At 40.4% G+C, this 22221-nt stretch overlaps 2 protein-coding genes across 2 annotated transcripts in view; one reads left to right on the forward strand and one right to left on the reverse strand.

The window, feature by feature from the left end:
* rpl15 (ribosomal protein L15) overlaps window positions 1–22221 on the forward strand; it is a 345074-nt gene that overhangs the window by 62987 nt on the left and 259866 nt on the right. The window lies entirely within an intron of this gene.
* Window positions 8830–22079, reverse strand: ppp1r8a (protein phosphatase 1, regulatory subunit 8a). Its single transcript, XM_022217829.2, has 7 exons — window positions 21949–22079; window positions 15304–15364; window positions 13238–13391; window positions 12733–12950; window positions 11587–11731; window positions 11011–11075; window positions 8830–9982 (listed from the first exon to the last, which is right to left on the reverse strand). Exons 1-7 carry the CDS (start codon window positions 21996–21998, stop codon window positions 9623–9625), a joined length of 1053 nt encoding a protein of 350 aa, XP_022073521.1. The 5' UTR covers window positions 21999–22079; the 3' UTR covers window positions 8830–9622.

Consider the following 22221-nt stretch of genomic DNA (forward strand, 5'->3'; position numbering starts at 1 on the left):
CATCACTGCCAAAATCTAATCACTTGGTCCTTGCGTTATTTCTGGCCTTCCCTGAAAATTTCATCCAGATCAGTTGGTCCATTTGTGAGTAATGTTGTGAACAGACAAATAGACAAACAACCAACGCCGATCGTCACATAACTCCGCCGAGGCTCTGCTGTCTTGGTGGATTAAAAACACATACACCAAAGTACAAATTCAAAACGACCAGTAAATACGCCTGTGATCACTGACGCACAAACTAGAAAACCTGAGATCGCTGAAACAAAATTGAGTACACCTGTGATTTCCGGTTTGCCAGATTGCATGAACACAGTTATTAAATGACCTGATAACACCATGATACTTTCATTTTTTGAACCTATGGGCTGTGTTTGACTGCATGTCTGCATCATGGCTCCACATGGAAAAGAATTGAACAATCCGCTTGTGACACTTCACAAAGATAGAAAAGGATCAAGGAAGATCAGTGACCAAGGAAAAATCAGTGGAAACATTGTTGCAGCAGTAATCATTAGGTTTGCAACAAGCCAGGACTGCCCAGGGCTACACAGTGAATGCATAATCCCGACAATGGTGCACAAAGGCGGGAGTGTAATGAAATGGGGCTGCGTGAGAGTAAAACATGTTGGGGAGATGACCGTTGTAGATGGCAACCTCTGGGTGACAGGACTTCCAGGCTGCAGAAGCTTGAAGAGGAGGAATATTCCGACATGACAACGACCCAAAGCACACTGTCTAAATCACACAAGAGTTTCTAAACAACAACAACAAAAAAAAACAAGAGCAAAACTATTATCTCACCAGACTTGAATCCAGCAGAACATCTTTGGGGTATTTTAAAGTGAAAGGTAAAGCAACACAAGCCTTCCAGCAAAGAGCAGCTAAAAAAGACAGCCTCTGAAGAACGACAGAATATCTCTCCAGAAATTTGTGCTACACTGGTACCCTCTATGCTGAGGAGAACTGAGTTTGTCATCAAAAATAGAGGTAAACATACACAGTATTGTGGGGAAAAAAACGGGTCTTTGTTGCATTGAGCATCTACTGTGAGGCCTGTGTTTTTCATATAGCATATCCACAGTTTTTACTTTATCATGAGGACAAATTCATCACTGTTCAAGTTAGAAGCAATAGAAATTCTAAGATAGGATAAAAAATTTGAATCCTTGACTTTTAAGTGATATTGCATATAAGTATGGTCCCTTCTGTTGTTTATGGTATTTTTAATTTGTATTAATATTTTTGGGGGTAATTAAGGTCAACGAAACAAGCAACTTGATGGCAAACAGTTGTGTAGTCCTAACCTTAAAATCTTAACATCTAGGTTTACTGCATGCCATGGCTCAACCTATAAACATGAAGATTTTAGTTGTCAGTTTCAAGTGCTTTCGGCCTCAGAATTTTTTCATGCCTCTGGAGTCAACATTTCCTCTTTTTCAATAAAAATTTTTACGAACTCCTGAGGAAAGTGTCTGCTATATAACTCTACATAGCTGATAAATGCTCCACTATGTCCACCAGCTAGTCCCAGACATTGTCTTCATACTGTTTAGTGATGGACAGGTAGCATACATTGGGTTTACCATAGCTTTCTTTATTGAAAACAGCTGCTGCTGTGGCTGGAACTTAGATTGATGAGAGCGGAGAGAGAACCAAATTAGTAGAGGGCAGTAAAACCAAAACACCGAGTTGAAAGACATTAAATCTCTTAAAACTGACTGGAACTGAAGTTTTTGGAGATAGTATTCTGTGGTTTCATTACTGTCACGTTCATATGATATATTTTCATCTGATCCATCATTAATATAAAAATAATAATTATCTCAGCTTTAAGTCTTAAGAATGAATTTTAGCTGCCTGCGCTAATGAGGCCTGACAAAGGCTAATAAAGCTGAAACATGTTGCTTTCTTAGTTTCAGACTTGAGCAGTTCCAATCCTTAATTAGCAAATGTTCAAGCAAAGAAAAAGGAATAATGACTGAAATCACGCGATGTAGTGCTTTTTAAAAAATTACAACTTGCAGGCTGTTGCGCCTCCATGGCACCTGGTTGAGAATTTTTCTGGGTTAGGCTATAAACTCGCTTTGGGCAAGTCAATTACTGTACTCAACTTTGATTCAATGTTCAGCCTTAAACAACCTCCTCTTCTTTTTTTCCTTTCTCTCCATCAGTTCATAATCCCTCCCTCCAGCCCTCCCTTTTCTTTACAACCAACCCTGGTTACATAAGACTGCTGAAACTGTTGTTCTCCAGTGGGACTCACTGCTGTGTGCGGAAACTGTGGGAGCAGAGGGTTGGGCATCTCGGCTCGTACACTGCCGATGGCCATCCCAGGAATGCATCCTCTCAGTGGGTCTGGGCCGCAGCCAACCATGTGGCCTCCCAATGTCACTGAGGCACTGAGACAAAAAGAGGCACTTTGAGTTTTTTTTTTTTTTCGATCCATTTCTGAAAAACAAAGGGCTGCAGTTTGCTCCCATATTGGCAGAGCATGTAGAGGTTGTCTAATACGGCACGCGTGAATTCTTTCTTCTGCTTTTTATAGGTAGAAACCACAGCAGTGTGTTGTGCCTGCCTCACAGTCCTTTGATGATTATAAATACAGTTTTAGTAATATTTAAAGAATCCCCCTAAAGCAATGTTCAGCGGTGAAAAGGTTCAGGCAGACGCAATGACAGACTTCTCTCTGCCGTACCTGACATAAAGAGGTTTAGCTAACACTACCCGACACCTACTGTTAATCCTATTTCAAATTGCACTCTCAACCATGAAATCCACTCACAAGAGGGAAAAAAAATACACAGTGATGCAGTGCAGAGGTGTTACAAAGACAATCTTTCCCCTGCCACTTTTCCCCACTGGCTTTAAAGCAACAAAAGCTGGTACAATTAAAGTACGGGTAGGTCTTTGGAGTGAAGAAAGGCAATATAGGGGAAGGTTAGGTTTTTCTGAAATTAGGTTATGTGGGAAATAAAAAGAGGGAATGGTATCACACTGTGTCAGCAGGTGGTGCCAGACATATGGCAGACATTGGTGGTAACCGCACTGAAAGGTTTTTTGCCAACGCTTGATTTGACCCAGTCCTATAAAGCTTCCTGATGGTGGTTCTAAAAAGTTAATCACATGAACTCTTCCAGGCCTTGTGGTCGGCTGACCCAGGACTGATCCCACAACTCAGGCACGGGTCTGGACGGCAGCCTTTCAGCACAACATGGCCTCTGCACGACCGTCACGACTGAGGGTTCACAGAGAGGAGCGGTACGAACCAAACCGGGGCTCCACCAGACGTCCTCCGGCCTATATAAAGCTGAGGTTTGAGGCTCAGTTTAGACCTCGCAATTGAGAAGAGAAAATAATCTCACCATTTTGTATTTTTTCCAAAGCTTTGGGTCATATCATATGATTCCAATTAGCATACAGTTAGTCATAGATTATGACATCATAGCGATCATCATAGTCATCAGGGTGATCTTGCCTTGAGCTTGAAACTTTACATTTCTTGCAGGAAGTCTTTGTTAGAAGCTGACGTGTGGCATTTGAAAGACACTGGGATCAGTATGGTAAACTGAGCTTCAAGGGTGTTGCACTGAGGGAGCGTGACCAATATAGAAAAATGAAAAATCAGGATATCTTGGACTTGCAAATTCTAATTTGCTGGAGCAGCCCTTCAGGATTTAAGGGTCCGAATACAAATTTTCAAAGACAAAGTTCAGCCAAGGTCATAGACTTTGTGCACCCAACAATAATCCATCCCAGTCATCATTTGCATGACAACAGGAGGCAGTGTTTGAAAAAAAGAAAAGAAAAAAATGTAGATTTGGGCCAAATGAATAACATGCTATTGTTGTACTGTCTCTGCTCCACAAATGACTCCGCAAGGCACCAGTATTTCTGAGCGTTACTCATGACTTCACAATTTTTTGGTCAAGAAACAACTCAATTTAGTGTTTTAGAAAGTTGTCACTATGAGAGAAAGCGAATGGACAAAGCTCCGGTACAGCTTCAGTTGCAGAACTTCCACACTTCTGACTTAAAGGTAAAAGGTATGAAAAAGTAGCAGAGAGCAACCAGGTCTGGTGTGGATTGCAGCCAGTGAGGGGGCCGCAGGCTGACAGGAGGCTGTACAGAGAGGCAGTAGACAGTATGGGAGCCCGGCTGTGACAGGGGATGGCAGGGTGGGTGTCACCAGGTACGATTCCCCCTGTCTCGGTGTATCTCAAGAGTTTCGCCTGGCTGATCAGGGACGACAGGACCGCTGCTCCCAACCTTCAGTCAGCTGTCACACGAGGTCACGGCAGAAGACAAAGCATGCAAGTCACACACTGTACAGACCAGACACATGCCGGCTACATGCGTTGGCATTCAGCAGTCTGCACTCGTGCTGCATGTGAAGTTCGACAGCAGCCGTCGGTTTCAGTCCTGGAAGAGGGAACGAGCGTGGGCCGAAAGGAAATGATGTGGTGCTGAATTTAATTTCTCTGTAATTTCTATTATGTTGGTGGTCACGGGTTAACACTGGGGAGTGAAAATGGAGGAATAAAAACACAACAACTTGGATTAGAGAGAAAAAAATGAGGGAGTTCAGAGGGTCGTATATCATTAAGCAATTGAGAAAGTTAATTAGGCAGCTCTGATAATTATTGCCATGGCAACCTGAGCGCACTCATGCAGATTTGATTAACGAGGTGCCATTTATCTGTACTGGCGAGACAGCAGGGCCTGCACAGAGCTTGAAGGACCCCTATAGGTAGAAGATATGTAATGTATTCTTTATTCACAGCCACTCCGTACTTTTAGATTTCCATTTCAAGCATGAAAAATACAGTTTATACAGTTTACTCAACCACTGTTGTTGTAAAAAGTGGATTATTTCTGCACAGTTTCTTTCGCCTCTCTCACTGAGAGAGAAGTGAAACAAAGCAGTAGATCTCTATTTGCTCTTACTGTTTCAGGCAACTGACAGCAGAGAAGGTTTCACATTAATTACATCCATAAGAGACTGTCAATGGCATCCGGTATTGCAAATGAAAAAATAGTGCAAAAAAAAAAAAAAAAGGATGTGGTTTGCATCTAGTGGAGAGAGCACAGAGGGAAATATGGGGGGGGGTTCAGGGGTGTCTGTTGATTCCAGTATACACGTTGCCCTCTAGTGGAAAAACAACAACATTTAAGCTTGCTGAAGCCTGTCTGGAGCCTTGTTTAGCAGCAGGCACCATATTGTCAGGCAGAGACGCTTCATTATGCGGCAGGGACAATTACTAATGGCTGTTAAGAGAGCAGAGTACAGCAGTAACTTGGGGAAAAAAAAGAAGCAATAAACCCATACCGCATCCAAAAAGATGAGCGGAGCCATTTCAAAAGCAATAGCTGTCACCAATCAGGACACGATGCAGAACGAAAGAACAGATAGGTGCTCAGGCTCTTCAGAGAATAGCTTCATCAACATGGGAAATAAATGACACATTTAGCATGTGCAAGAGACATGCTATCAAAATCAGTTTGCTCAAAAAAAAAAATCACTTAATTAGCACTCTCAAGGGTTTTTTTATGCCATAGATGGCACCATTGGCAGCATGCAGACAAAAGTGAATACATGAAAGTAAAGTAAGCTCAGTGGGAGATTTCTCCAGGGACCCGCTAATCCTCCTCCACATCATTTCACACACAGCCAAGTGAGAGGTATGGATTATAGTTTATTATACAAATATCAAGCACAGATGAATTCTAATAACAGTCATATCAATTATAGCCCTCTCACTCTAAGTGTTTCATAAATATCTGACAATGGCACTTGCTAAGAAAGCCACATTCTGGTATAAAAATAGAAAAAGAGAGAAAAAAAACGTTGATTTTACTGTCACAAATACCGGTTTCTTTATTGAGTTCCTTTGAAGTCAATCTTCACCCGCGGTTCATAGCCTTGTCACAGTCTATTACAGGTATATTTGCAGTTCCTTTCCTGGCTTGTGACATTTTCATCCTATTTTTAAGAGTAAAAATCTGCTACTGACCAAATATAATTCACACAAAGAACAATTTATACAAAGGGTGGTCTGGGAAAATATATATGAGGACAGAAAGAGATGTAAGAACCAAATTTATGCAAAGAGTTGCACTTATACTTGAAAAGGATAACGGATAAAGCATTATAAGTTGGGCTAAATAAGCCTTAAAGAACAGGAAGGCAGAACAAGTGTATACGGATTCTTCCGCCTTCTCTACGTTCATCAATGTATTAAAGTCGGTGCTTACAGTTACAGTATTTTTTGTGCACTCTAGGAGGAGAATGGTAGTTCATTATACTGGGATCTCCAAGCATCCATGACTGGAGTCATTATAACGGTCCACTGCTCATGTAATGTCTATATTTCTTACTAGTCATGTGAAAAAACAGACAGAAGGCTCTCGGTAAATGTTCAGTTTTGTATGTTAGTGAATAAATATTTAAGTAGCAATAATCAATGTTTTCATGTGATTAATTTCATGTATTATGTGAAAAGGGTGTCGGCTGTAGAGGGAAATGGACATAGAATTAATAAACTGTGTGTGTGTGTGGGGTGGGGTGTGTGTGTGTGTGTGTGTGTGTGTGTGTGTGACATTCCCACATCAATACCATTTCCAAACTGCCCTCTCATCAGGGTAACCACAAAGTATCTAAGAGCTACACTACTGTTCAAAAGTTTGGGGTCATCCAGACAATTTCATGTTTTCCATGAAAACTCGCACTTTTATTCATGTGCTAACATAACTGCACAAGAGTTTTCTAATCATCAATTAGCCTTTCAACACCATTAGCTAACAAAATGTAGCATTAGAACACAGGAGTGATGGTTGATGGAAATGTTCCTCTGTATCCCGATGTAGATATTCCATTAAAAATCAGTCATTTCAAGCTAGAATAGTCATTTACACATTAACAATGTCTGGACTGTATTTCTGATTAATTTTATGTTATCGTCATTGAAAAAAAAAAATTTTTTTTTTAAGAATAAGGACATTTCTGTGTGACCCCAAGCTTTTGAACGGTAGTGTATGGGTGACCAAAACGGAGGTACAAGGGAATCTGAATGGTCAAAAAAGGAAAAAAAAAAAATCAATTAATGCTGCTTTGAGTACATACGCTAATTTCACAATGCTTACCAGTGGTAACAGAACATGTAGTTTAGTAACACAAAAGTCCATTCACAGGCAAAGCGGACTCTTCCAGTAGCTTACCAATTCAAAATTGTGAGAAAAGATGAACATTATGAGAAACGTGGTTATAAATCACCCTCATTGAGACTCATTAAGAGAGAATTATCGAGCTATCTCCGTTAATATGGTATATTTCTTTCTAGTTTGGGACAGTAGGAGATCTTGATGTTGCAGAGGAATGTTTTAAAACAGTTTTTTCAACATTATGAATGTACATAGGCTAAATTAGGTATTAACAGCTCCTTTCTGTACCACTTAACGTACACGAAACTACCACTGAGGAAAATGTAAAAATCCGATTCTTCACAAGCAAGTTCTGGACTTTTTTCCAATGATTTCCAAGTATTATTATTTGCAACTATGAGACATAGTGATATCCTCAGAAAGTGTATTTCACAATGAATGTGAAATATGTGGTTGGTTTTAGAACACCGACATGCTGCTGCCTCTTTCACCAGACGTAGTGATGTTGCCTCACAGCTGAGACCGTTACTCACACAGAGGTAGCACAGAGACTGGCAACTCCGTGGCAAATCGCTGTAGATCAAATAGCACTTGTTTTGATCTCTTACTTTTATCATGAGGATTTCAATATAGGGAGCGTTTAAATGAAACCCTCCACTGATCCGAGCTATGCGTATTTTTTTGACATCACAATTGAAATTAGGGTGAGGAAAGAACATCACGTCTATCAGTCCGTACGCAACCCTCCAACAAGCTGCTGGCTGTGTGAGGTGGCCAGGCTTTTCCTCGCTCTGCCCCTCCTCAGGACGTCCCTTACAGTTTAAAAATCTAGAATACAGCCCAACATTTTGAGGGTGGAAACTGCACCGGTGATACAAAAAGTAGTCCTTGTAAGTAGACTTACAACAACCCTCCCAAATCTTACCACCAAATTAAAGCTCGTGTCCGGAGTTTCCGTTTGTTTTCAATTTATGTATCACTGTTTAACAAAGCTTAAATGTGTTAGTCTAGTTCGATACTATAATATAATGTTAGTATGACGCGATATGAAATTTATTCATGAGGTCTGCCTTCCTCTCATAGACCCCCATGTTATTCCAAAAAGCGCCGGTCGCTGCCGACCAATCAAGTTCGAGCTTCAGCTTTGTCATGCTGTCAATCAACGGTTACGCGCACAGCAAGCAAGCCCATGCAGAGGTGGGCGAGCTACGCACTACGCAACCGCGCGCACATTTGTTTTGCTTGTGGAGGAGAGAGCATCAGGGATCAGCAACTTCCAGAAAAGTTAGCAATCCCACGGCTTGTCAGGCCAAGAGACTGCAGGACGTTTTTTGGCTCGGGGTGCTCACGTCGCTCCCCGACCACAGCCTCCATAGCCCGCCTGACGGCTTCGTTTAGATGCCCGACCTCTGGAGGAAGATGTTGGGGCGTCTGGGACATACTCTTCGTCAGAGGAATCATGCAATTCTGAACCTTAGATAGAAATAAATAAACAATGTAACACATATACACGCGTAAATGCACTAAGTTTGATAAACAACGTCATCGAGAGGGATACACGAGTGTAATCACATATTGAAACTTTACTCGTTCGTCCTAGCAGATTCATGTTATTTTGGTATTAGGACAAGTTAGACTCAATACAGAATTCTAACGTAATTCCTTTATTATTTACTAAATGTACTAAATGTAGAAGAGTGGAAAACAGCAAAACAGGCGAGATGCTGCAGCACTCCGGGCACTTCTCTCAGGTACTGCGTGTGCACAAATAAAGGGGCGAAATCAGAGGGAGGGACCAACAGTGTTTTGGGAGACGCTGCGATTCAAACCCCGGACACGAGCCTTAAAGAAAAAAAAGTTGCACAGAATCTGGAGAGGCAGCTGCTAGTTCCTGTCTCGTATTCAATTGTACATTATCTCCTGATTATGAGAGACGTTTCTCAAGATCAGATCCAGATATCATTGTTGTGACACAGTAATTTATCACCACCAGGTAAGGCCTCCAGATTTTTAAAGGGCTTCCATGCTTGACTAACATATGGCCTGTATTACATTTTGCTTCATTATTTTTATTTTTGTTTTTTGCTTTTACAGCACAGTAAGGTATTTGCTGTACATCACTACAGGCTCCAGCAAGCTTTTTGCTCCCTCATTAAGATGAGCTACTGGGTAAATCCAATGCTTTTTCATTTGTGGTTTTATTGTGCTCGGATAGACGAGGACAGGACGCTGAAACTTTGGCTCAATGGATTCAAACTAAGAGCACAAAAGCAACTTATGGGTTATAAATCAGACTGGACAAAAATGTGTTGAAAGCTAGTTATCAAGCCAGTGCTAGCAGAAAATACGGTGGATCACTGACGTGGAAAATGAAATTAGCACTTTATACTGTGGAGATGGCTCAGTGTGGACTTGAAATGTGGCTGCCAGAAGAAGAAGGCTGTGTGTCACCTGAGGTCTTCTATATGAGCAGCGACGGGGCAGGCTTCTTCCCAGGCCAGGCCTCTTTGGCGTATTTCTTTTTGCATGGTTCATTCAAAGGCTCTGCAGCGTACGGCCCTGGAGCTGGGGTGCCGTTCAAGGTGACGGGTGGCTCTGCTGCGGTGGGCGTCACATCCACCTCAGGAGCGAGGTTAGGGAGCAGCAGAGGCAAACCCCCCAGGACGGTTGCAGCCCCCTGGGCCACAGGGTGGTGGTGGGTGGCTCCCTCATGGCTGGTGGGAGGAAGGTCCCCATACAGACCTCCACTGACTGGCAGGCTTTGCATCCTACGTACAGCAGCCTCCAGGCCCAGTGAGCCATGATCTTCCATCTTCTTTTTCTATTTCAAGAGACACACAGACACTGTCAGTTTATCATTTTAAATAGCAGAATGTTTGGCCTATGAAGATTGAAATCAAAAGGCAAATAATAGACTGCTGCAGTAAAACATGTCCACCACAGCGGTGTGTGAAGACTAAATAAAAACTTTCTGATTGCCTTTATAAAATCCTCAGACCACTAACAGTTTTCTGAGATTTTATAATCTAATAACTGATTAGACAATACCCTAATGACTGAATGACACTGAATGACATTAACTGTCAATTTAAGTCATTTAAACAGTGGAAGCTAATGTTGCAGGCAGTTTGGATCATTACTTAAAACCATAACGCGTGGAATATAAAGATTTCTGAATCGCTCCTGAATTCAAAGTATCTCCTGAGACAGTTTGAATTATCAAAAGCAATACTCTTTAGAAGTGTACTAAACAGTACTCTTAAGAAGTGTTGTTTTTCTACATAAAAACAAGTCATCAGAAATGTGTGGAAGATGCTAAAATGACCTATAGCTTTAACACTTAATGGCTTTAAGTAAAAGAAAACAAGACGTTTCTAAATTATGCTTGAAGGTGAATCTAGCGTGGCTCTAAGGTTTGACCAAATGTCACATCATGCAAAGAATGAGTTATTGTTCAAAGGTCTGACATGCACAAAGGAGCAGACAAGCTGGGACTCAAATTGTGGATGCTGCAGTTTTGTGGTGCATACTTCAACCTGAATACTTGATTGCACTCCCTCACTGTGCATCAACAGCTGCAGGAACTACAGAAGTGTAGTTTTGTTATTGAGGCTAATTCGTAGTCAGCGAAAGTGTACAGCGCACATGTTTCTATTCATCCGAACATTAATACACTTTTGCCTTCTGCTGACACTTGCATGACTCCTAACATGGAACACAAGAAATGGTAGGGTCCACAAAGACTGTCATGTACTTGTCATGATTTGGCAAAATCATTGTCATGCAGATCCCAGCGTAATCATGGATGCAGAACAAGGATTGGAGGGTTGGTATGAGCCTCATATTTACCTTTATTGGGACAACTGCTGACTGAATCATGTTCCTGAAGCGTCCAACAGAGGGATCAATATCCTCTGCAACAACAGAAAACAAAAAGTTGCATGAACTACGTGTTTAACCAAATCCATACACATGAAAAGGATAGCACCATTGTAACAGTCAAGTGGATTTGAAGCAAGCTTTTTCAATGCCACAAAAAAAAAGCAAATTCAAGTTGTGTCCATTAACTGCTTTGAAGTGAATAAACTAAGGTGCGCAGTGGTCATAATGTTGTGGCTGATCGGTGTAGTTCATTACTCTTTTTCAAAAAAGGTTCAAACCCACCACAGAAAGCGTTTTTGTGCAACTAAGGAAGTTTTTCCAAATTTTGCCATTTCCATTAAATTCTTCGAACACAACACTTTGAAATGTGCATAAAAATACATAATTGAAGCACATTACATCAAAAACAACAACTCATGGCCTGGTCTGAGATACGGTGAGTGCACAATCAGTTATTGTAGTGATTTCATCATTGTAGACTTGATACATGGTTGTACATTTCTGATGTGTGCATTTCATCAGTGTATATGTATGTGTCTCTACCTGGATTAATGACTTCCTCTTCATCACTGAAGGACACATGAGAACTCCTCCTCCGTCTCTTGGGCCTGGGGATGTCGAGGTTGCCCTCCTCGATGGTTAGGGTTGAGAGGCGCTTGTTGTGGGCGGTGTTGAACTCAGTCAGGTTCTGCACCCAGATTAGTGCAAAAAAGTTGGACAATCTTTAACAAGTTTTAGAGAAACACAGTGCTGTGCAAAAAATGTTCAGGTCAGGATCATTGGAAAAGTGTCAGGGGAAGTTTCAATGTTTGTATTAATTTCATACACAGCGTAAAAAGAGAAAAAAATAAATCATATCAACATTTAGCGTGACTACTATTTCCTTTACAACACCACGACTTCTATTTGGTATGTTCCACATAGTTTTTCAAGTTTCAGTATTTTCCTTCTCTTCTACAATCTGCGTGTTACCATTTTTTAAATTCACTGCAACACAGGAAACAACCACCTCTGGTTTAGCAACCTGAAGCCTGTTTGGGTTGTGCAGTACGGCAGCCCTGCGTGTTTTTGTCAGTGGATAATCTATTCTAATAACAGTGCTTGTCAAACAATTCCACTCATCACTATTTTGAACTAAATGGCTACATATTCCTTTAGTTATAGACTGGAAGGTGGTTTGTTACTTAGCAAATATTTCATAGAACTAGTGTAAAATTTAATATCTGTTTGACAATCTAACATACGACACTGTCTAATAATAAACTATAAATGATGGTCAAAGATAAATGTTTTGGTGAACCAAAGTTCTGCAGATTAACTAGAGAAGTCCACAAATAACATTCAGGCTGTCTCGAAAGTCTAGACTCACATTTGGATGAAAAAAAAGAAACAAAACTAATTCTTCCCAGCAGTTGGACTTTGGATTTGGCTGTCTGGGGTAACCTCCTTTTATCCCAAATGAAAACCAAGCACAAGCCATAAATTATTAATGTGTCTACACCTGTCAGTCTTACACTTTGTAAGAGCTAAAAAAAAATTTGGCTGTTCTTTTGCAAATGCGTCTCGAGTTAGGAGCTGCTCACATTCAGCAGCTCCTGCAGAGAAATAAAGGGTTCCCCTTTGAGTCGAGACTTTTTTTAACACCCTACTGAGAACCAACAGCGGCACACACAGATTAGTTTCACGCACATCTAGTTCAGTCTCCTCTTCAGGCAATCCCAGCAGGCCTTTCAGCTCTTCATCCTCCCCTGCCTTCAGCTCTCCCGGTGCGGCGCTGCCTTGGGTCTGGGGTTTTTCTCTAAGAATGTAGACTCTTGTAGATGCCCCAAATGACATGGTGGAGTCCAATGGGACCTGTTGGGGCTTGTGTGGTTCCAGACGGATTCGTCCCAGAAAAGTCCCATGTGCTGGAAAAGAAACAGCAGGACCAAAGAGCAGGCTTTATCTATGACTTAGTCTTGTGTCTAAATGGTTCAAAAACAATGAATTAAGAATTTTTAAAAGGTTGGAATCGTCATTCTGAAATGTTAAGTCAGAGGCGTAGCTTGGGTTTTAACAATCACCAAATTTGGAAAGCTTCTGGAGCTGCATGACAGAAAAATGTAGTAAACACAGGGTAGTCTGACCCAGTCACATCACAAATATGTAATAGAGCAATCAGGATTTAGAGGATATGCTTTGGGCTTTGACTCACTGCTGTTGAGGTCTATGATGAAGACTCTCTTCAGGTGCTTGTGGTAAACCAGAGCTGAATGGACGCGTGAGCAGGACTGATGGTCGATTGTGAAGTCGCACACATCTGGGTTCCTCCCGAACAGGTAACACTTCTTTTCATCAATTATCAGCTTCTGCAGGATCACCCAAGACCAGAGTATTACTCTCATCTGACACAACATGTAAAATTTCAATGGATCATTAACCCATATAAGACTGTAAATCTAAGAAAAATAATGTAATCGTCTGGTGATTTTGAAGCAAACTTTGGGAAATATTGCAAGAGATACAACAAACAACAACATGAAAACTAGGCTTTTCCCATTAACTGCCTTGAAGTAAATAAACATCAGAAAGTAGTGCAGACAAAGCTGTAATAAACAGAGTAGAAGAAGCTGTAATTTCAACAAATCCACTAGGGAGAATTTTTGTCACTACTTTAGTCTTTGAACAAGCCCCTTGTCAAAAATGTTTATGTAAATAGAAGATAACATCACCTGTTATAGTGTTGTTGGACAAATATCAATTTTAGTGTCAGCTCATACACTCACCAGCAACTTTATATGGTCCACCTGTTCAACCGCTTGGTGACACAAACAACTAATCAGTCGATCACATGGCAGCAACTCAATGCATTTAGACATGAAGACGTGGTAAAGACATCTTGCTGAAGTTCAAACTGAGCATCAGAATGGGGAAGAAATGGGACTGAAGTGACTTTGAACGTGGCATGGTTGTTTGTGCCAGATGGGCTGGTCTGAGTATTTCAGAAACTGCTGATGTACTTTGATTTTCACACACAACTACCTCTAGGGTTTACAGAGAATGGTCCAAAAAAGAGAAAATATCCAGTGAGCTGCAACTGTATGGATGAAAATGCCTTGGTGATGTGAGAGGTCAGAGGAGAATGGGCAGACTGGTTGGAGACGACAGAAAGGGAACAGTAACTCAAATAGCCACTGGTTACAACCAAGAAATGGAGAATACCATCTCTGAACGCACAACATGCCGAACCATGAAGAAGACGGGCTACAGCAGCAGAAGACCACACTGGGTGCCACTCTTGTCAGCTAAGAACAGGAAACTGAGGCTATAATTGGCACAGGTTCACCAAAATTGGACAAAAGAAGATTGGAAAAATTGCCTGGTCTGATGAGTCTCCATTTCAGCTGCGACATTCAGATGGTCAGAATTTGGTGTAAACAACATGAAAGCATGGATCCATCCTGCCTTGTATCAAAGATTAAAGATGCTGCTTGTGGTATAATGGTGTGAGGGATATTCTCTTGGCACACATTGGGCCCCTCGGTACCAAATTGGTACCAATTGTTTATACGCCGCAGCCTACCCAAGTATTGTTGCTAACCATGTCCATCCCTTTATGACCACAGTGTACCCATCTTCTGATGGCTACTTCCAGCACCATGTCACAAAGCTCAAATCATGTCAGATTTGTTTCTTGAACATGACAATGAGTTCACTGTATTCCAATGGCCTCCACAGTCACCAGATCGTGCAGCCGACAAATCTGCATCAGCTGTGTGATGCTATCATGTCAATATGGATCAAAACCTCTGAGGAATGTTTCCAACACGTTATTGAAAGTAAACCACGAAGAATTAAGGCAGTTCTGAAGGTAAAAGGGGGTCCAACATTTTGCAAGCAAAATGTACCCGATTAAGTGGCCAGTGAGTGCAGATTCACTTTCTGTTGAGCATAAAGTGTCCCTGTAAATCTATATTGGACAAATGCCTGTGAAACAGAACCGGTGGTGCTGGTTTAGCATGTATGGCATCACACATGTTGTAACTGACACTATGTATTTTGTTCACGAGGCAAAATAACAGAAGAAGTGAAACAGAAATTGTGGTGACAATGCATTAAATATAAACCAAATATTTCCTAGACTGATTCTTATTTCCCGTCTCATTGTCCTTGAATGCGGCCAGCACACGTCCTGCCTCTGTGCTGTGAGACTGCTCAGTTCATGGTTGGGGTCAGTCAGGTCACACTTGAGGTTGATGAGCAGTAGAAAATTGATCTCACCTCCACTAGCTTGTCTCCTTTCACCACATCCAGGTGAAGTCCAGGGGGAGGCTTTCCTGCCCTGATAACAAAAAGATTCACTGTTTATTAAAATATTTATCACACACATTCTGGAAGCAAGTTCATTATTTTTGAAAAGCTGGTTTGTTTGATGGTAAAAAGTACTGAATTCCGTTTGATTACTGCATAGTCAACGTGCAGGTTAATGTGTCAGTCATTTTTCTATACATGTCACATTCATGTTGGTTTTCAAAGGAGGATCAAGACCAATAGAACTTTTCTAAAAACCTAAAGTACAGTGACTATCATTTAATTTATATGCACTACCATTCAAAAGTTTGGGGTCATCCAGACAATTTCATGTTTTCCATGAAAACTCACACTGTTATTCATGTGCTAACACCACTGAACAAGGCTTTTCTAATCAGCATTTAGCCTTTCAACACCATTAGCTAACACAATGTAGCATTAGAACAGAGGAGTGATGGTTGCTGGAAATGTTCCTCTGTACCCCTATGTAGATATTCCATTAAAAATCTGCCGTTTCCAGCTAGAATAGTCATTTACCACATTAACAATGTCTGGACTGTATTTCTGATTGATGTAATGTAATCTTCATTGGAAAAAATGCTTTTCTTTTTTTTAAAAAAAAAGGACATTTCTAAGTGACCCCAAACTTTTGAACAGTAGTGTATATATATATATATATATATATATATATATATATATACACACACACACACACACACACAGTGCCTTGTGAAAGTATTCGGCCCCCTTGAACTTTTCAACCTTTCGCCACATTTCAGGCTTCAAACATAAAGATATAAAATTCTAATTTTTTTTCAAGAATCAACAACAAGTGGGACACAATCGTGAAGTGGAATGAAATTTATTGGATATTTTATACTTTTTAACAAATAAAAAACTGAAAAGTGGGGTGTGCAATATTATTGGGCCCCTTTACTTTCAGTGCAGAAAACTCACTCCAGAAGTTCAGTGAGGATCTCTGAATGATCCAATGTTGTCCTAAATGACTGATGATGATAAATAGAATCCACCTGTGTGTAATCAAGTCTCCGTATAAATGCACCTGCTCTGTGATAGTCTCAGGGTTCTGTTTAAAGTGCAGAGACCATCATGAAGACCAAGGAACACACCAGGCAGGTCCGAGATACTGTTGTGGAGAAGTTTAAAGCCGGATTTGGATACAAAAAGATTTCCCAAGCTTTAAACATCTCAAGGAGCACTGTGCAAGCAATCATATTGAAATGGAAGGCGTATCAGACCACTGCAAATCTACCAAGACCCGGCCATCCCTCTAAACGTTCACCTGGAACAAGGAGAAGACTGATCAGAGATGCAGCCAAGAGGCCCAGGATCACTCTGGATGAACTGCAGAGATCTACAGCTGAGGTGGGAGAGTCTGTCCATAGGACAACAATCAGTCGTACACTGCACAAATCTGGCCTTTATGGAAGAATGGCAAGAAGAAAGCCATTTCTCAAAGATATCCATAAAAAGTCTCGTTTAAAGTTTGCCACAAGCCACCTGGGAGACACACCAAACATGTGGAAGAAGGTGCTCTGGTCAGATGAAACCAAAATCCAACTTTTTGGCCACAATGCAAAACGATATGTTTGGCGTAAAAGCAACACAGCTCATCACCCTGAACACACCATCCCCACTGTCAAACATGGTGGCGGCTGCCTCATGGTTTGGGCCTGCTTTTCTTCAGCAGGGACAGGGAAGATGGTTAAAATTGATGGGAAGATGAATGGAGCCAAATACAGGACCATTCTGGAAGAAAACCTGTTGGAGTCTGCAAAAGACCTGAGACTGGGACGGAGATTTATCTTCCAACAGGACAATGATCCAAAACATAAAGCCAAATCTACAATGGAATGGTTCACAAATAAACGTATCCAGGTGTTAGAATGGCCAAGTCAAAGTCCAGACCTGAATCCAATCGAGAATCTGTGGGCAGAGCTGAAGACTGCTGTTCACAAACGCTCTCCATCCAACCTCACTGAGCTCCAGCTGTTTTGCAAGGAAGAATGGGCAAGAATTTCAGTCTCTCGATGTGCAAAACTGATAGACATACCCCAAGCGACTTGCAGCTGTAATTGCAGCAAAAGGTGGCGCTACAAAGTATTAATGCAAGGGGACCGAATAATATTGCACGCCCCACTTTTCAGGTTTTTATTTGTTAAAAAAGTTTAAAATATCCAATAAATTTCATTCCACTTCACGATTGTGTCCCACTTGTTGTTGATTCTTGAAAAAAAATTAAAATTTTATATCTTTATGTTTGAAGCCTGAAATGTGGTGAAAGGTTGAAAAGTTCAAGGGGGCCGAATACTTTCACAAGGCACTGTGTGTATATATATATATATATATATATATATATATATATACATATAAAATCACATATTGTTCTTTATTTTGAAATAAATCTTTCATTTATCAATAAATTGATGACAGTGAATACACAGTGTAGCTGGAGACCCTTCACAGTGATCCATCTTTGACAATGTTGTCATGGCAACACTATTTGCTGGAGAGAGTTATCTGTTGTTGCTGCTGTCATTTTCATCAATTCATTTGAAAAATTTCACAAATTCTGCAATTAGTGTAAATGTGTGAATATGTCTGAATCAGAGAGAAGCATGGACAAGCTGTGTTTGTGGTGTAATCCCTCATGAGATATATCATGTACAGGACTTTGTAGTTTGTTTTAGAAGGCATTCATTATTATTATTATTATTTTGCACTTACTTGCACACAGTTGATGGCAGGAAAACAGCTTTCCCTAATTTGACTAAGATGTATTTGATGTATCTAGACTGGATGGGATTAAATGTATGTTCTAAGTGAGTTGATTGAATGTATTTTTCTTAGTACCAACTATTACAAATCTTTCACCTTGAATAAAAATCCTCAGATATGGACGTCTGAGTTCAAAATTAGAGAGACTGTGGTCTGCACATGGCTCGATGTTAATGTCAGCACACCAATATAGCCACAATGAAACTATTTACAAATTAATTAGCACTAAACACAAAGTATAAAGGAGGCTGACGGAAACGTAGTACATTATGCGTTTTGCATATTTGGTCAAAAATCAAACAAACTGAAATTGTAAAGAGATTTTTACAAATCATTCTGTAGGAAGCAAAAGTATGTGAAATACATTCATTAAAGCAGGGTTCTAAAAGAAAAAAAATCCAAATAGGTAACGACTGAAAGTAGTTTTTTCATCAATTAAGAGGATGTTACGCTATTTTACTGGAACATTTTAAATACTGACCTGCTGTGAATGCTGCAGCAAGGTCAGGGGATCAAAAACTGTCTGCTCTATGTGCCCTTTTTAATTGCCGCCTGGGGACAAATAAATTTTTCTGAATCTGAATAAAGCCATGAGGATGTATTATCTGGACCTAGGTGACTACAAGTAGCCTTTTTTTTTGCAATTTGATCAAATCTGAAAAATGGGATGAAAATAAAGATATAATCCAGTGTTGGTTTTGGTCTACATCAAAGTTTCAGTATGTGTTGTTTAAAAATGTTTGTGTCGATGACTGAGGCACCTAAAAGGAGGGCTTCCAAAAACTCTGTCAGAAAATTAAGGATACTAAATGTTCCTTATTTTGCTTATTATTGGACATTGTAGTTTTTTTTTATGATTTAAAACATTATCTAAACAGCTAGAATGTATTTGTTTATTTTAGTAAAACCTGTTAAAGTCAGCCTTGCTGCATGTTCTACCTGTTGTTCCTTACAGGCCTATCAGCCTACATTGTGATATGTGGTCCCATTTAGAGCACTGACAATTCAGAGCTGGTCATTTTAAGTCTTTGTATCTGAATCAGGATAATCAAATCCACCACTTATGTAAAAAAATAAATAAATAAATAAAAAGGCACAAAAGTAAGATGGATTAAGTGATCCTGGTTAGCAAAACATGGGATTTCTAAATATGGATCATCCTGACAGGCTGCACAGTGTATTGGTGGTTAGTACTGTCGCCTTGCAGGTAAAAGATCCCTGGTTCGTGTCCTGGCCTGGATTCTTTCTGAATGGAGTTTTCCCTGTGCATGTGTGGGTTTTCTCCAGGTACTCTGGCTTCCTCCAACAGTCCAAAAACATACTGATTGGTGAATCTAAATTGTCCATAGGTGTGAATGTGAGAGTGATTGTCTCTATGTGTAGCCCTGTGATAGACTGGTGACCTGTCCAGAGTGCCTTCATCCGAACTCATCTGGGAAAGACTCAGCCCCCCGCGACCCTGATGAGGATTAAGCGGTGTATAGATAAAGGATGGATGGATCATCCAAACATGAACTTCTGCTAAACCTCGCATCTACTCTCTGCACACCTAGCAAATGCATAAAATGGACAGTCTAGTTTGGCTACTGGATGTTGAAAAGAAGGTTTCAAATGTTTTTGGACAATCTGACAAGCATGTAGCTTGCAGCATGGTGATGCCTGAAAAATGCAGAGCTGCCACGACTGGTTAATCAACCAGAAGACCAATAATCAGCAAGAGTTAACTGCTTTAGTACAAAATAAGGCCTATTGTAAAGCAACAAGTACAGCAGGGCAGGTGGAACAGACGGAAAATACTCTGTTCTTGCAAAAGAGTTCCGATTACCATTGCGAAAAAGGGGTTAAACCAGTAAACACTGTGACTAATGTATCAATGTTGCAGCTGTGTTTTGAAGGCCAAATTTTATATTACTGCAGTGCTCATATTAAAATGAAGTAAAGCAATTCTTATTAAACCTGAGTACCTACTAAGTATGAGCAATTCAAATCTCTACAGTTTGATAAATAAAGTTCTGTACGGAACAGATCTCCAGTCTCAGGTCAGTGTCATCTACATAACGGCAGACGTCAGGGAGATTTGCATTTTCTTTAACAAGGCCGCCTGCTGCCCAGACTTGCTCAGCATCAACAGACGGGACTTACCACATTCATATCTAATAGCTTCAGTTGCATAACATCAATTCTTGCACGCACTCACAGCAAGCCAACGCCTATGAATGCCGTGCTCCAACAGTGGGAGTGCTGGCGTGGACAGAAATGTCCGCAGGCTAAACAGCAGCTTTGCTTTCCACATTTAAATCAACACTTCCACAGAGATACTTATAATCATCATTCTGCAAAATGAACTAACACTGTGTAATCAAGTCTTCATTAAGTTTACTCACCCTGTTCAAGAGTATTCTAAAATATTTGTTGCGTTACATCAGAGAGGCATTAAAACAGGCAGCAGGTATAGTTTGATTTACCCCTCCTGCCAGACCAATTATTAGGAAAATACACTATGTAGTACTGTACTGACCTAACCTTTCTGTTATCTATGACGAAGCATGACAGCTACCTGTAAGGTTCACTTTAACTGAGACTCAGCATGTCTACAGTAGTGTCAGCCACACAATGATTTCTGTTACAGACTTTGTGTGACTGTTCCTGAGAACAGATAGTCGTGCTGAGTGACTAATTGTATTTTCGTCGTCACTGCAATAGAAAAATGAATAATATCCTCAAAATGAAACTGGACATTTCAGCAATGTATTAACATCATCTGGCCAATGAAAGCTAGCCGATAGGTATTCTTTGATTATCTGGTATCAGTTTGGCGGTTCTGTTCAATTTGTTCAATAAAAGCACAATGGAAATTGTTAATTTCTTTGTTCAGTGGGCAGAGGCCATTCAATGTTTAGGGTCTACATCAGCAGTGTATACCACAGCAGAAAGAATAGGAACTGCAGCAGTGATACGCTTCAGTGGATTCATCACATCATCTCTTCATCACTGTATTGAACATTATTGCACAATGCAGATTTCCTCATGTAGTTTAGGCTTGCTCTGTAATATCCCTTAAGCCCAGCAGCTGACACCAGAGTGTACTATTGGGAAAGGCTTAATGTCTCAACCTGCTTACAGCTCATTTCTATATGTAGGTCAGGAGAATACCAACATTAGGTCATGACCTATAACAGGTCATGAAAATGTTAAGATAGGTCATTTTCATAACTTGCATGAGATTATCTACTAAGGATCAGCAGTAGCAGCATTATGAGACTCAAAAACCTATTAAATGACAGATTATCTTTGGCAAGTTATCAAATACGAGATTAAACTAGCTGTACCACCTGCTGTGTTACTTTACTGCTGTACTGTCAAACACATTTTAATGTGGCTGTTAAGTTACCTTGTTCACATGACTTCTGCTAGAGACAGAATTTAATGTTAAAAATGGCCGAATTTTAGCTGCAGGTACCACTAAGTGGCTAGAGAGTGACTATGCAGAACTATGTGATAAATAGTGTTATTTTGCTAAACTGGAGCAGTATATTGAATAACATATATGCCGAAGTCAAAACAACACCCAAATGACATAGAAATAACTAGAAATTGTGCTGTACCGCCTTCACATTTTTGCTAGTAAGTTAATGAAGATTAAATAGTGGGATTCCAAGGCGGGTTTGGTGCAAGTAGATAGTCGCTTTCAGTGAACGTAACTTGCGCGAGCTAACAGTGACAGTCATATTGAGCCGTTTTTCACTGTAACATGTGTTCAAATATGTTCTCACAGCTGCTCCTGTTTATCACAAGACAACTTCATGCAGCTCTTACCAGGACGGACAGTCAAAAGTAGGCGTGTGGCTGTTCAGCTTTGCTGCCATCTTCACCCACTTGTTTTTTCCATTGAATGCTGGGAAACTGAGGACTGAACAGACAGACTATGGGGACTGTAGTTTATTTTAGAAGGCAGTCATTTATGGCATCATTTTTCAGGGTTTTCACAAATTCAGTACATAAACAAAATAATTAACAAAAAGAGCCTGAGAAATACATCAGCAGACTAACAACCAACAAATGATACCGTTTCTCCATCGTACGCTTTCA

Source organism: Acanthochromis polyacanthus, chromosome 11 (assembly GCF_021347895.1).
Source record: "Acanthochromis polyacanthus isolate Apoly-LR-REF ecotype Palm Island chromosome 11, KAUST_Apoly_ChrSc, whole genome shotgun sequence".
NCBI classification, from domain to species: Eukaryota; Metazoa; Chordata; class Actinopteri; family Pomacentridae; genus Acanthochromis; species Acanthochromis polyacanthus.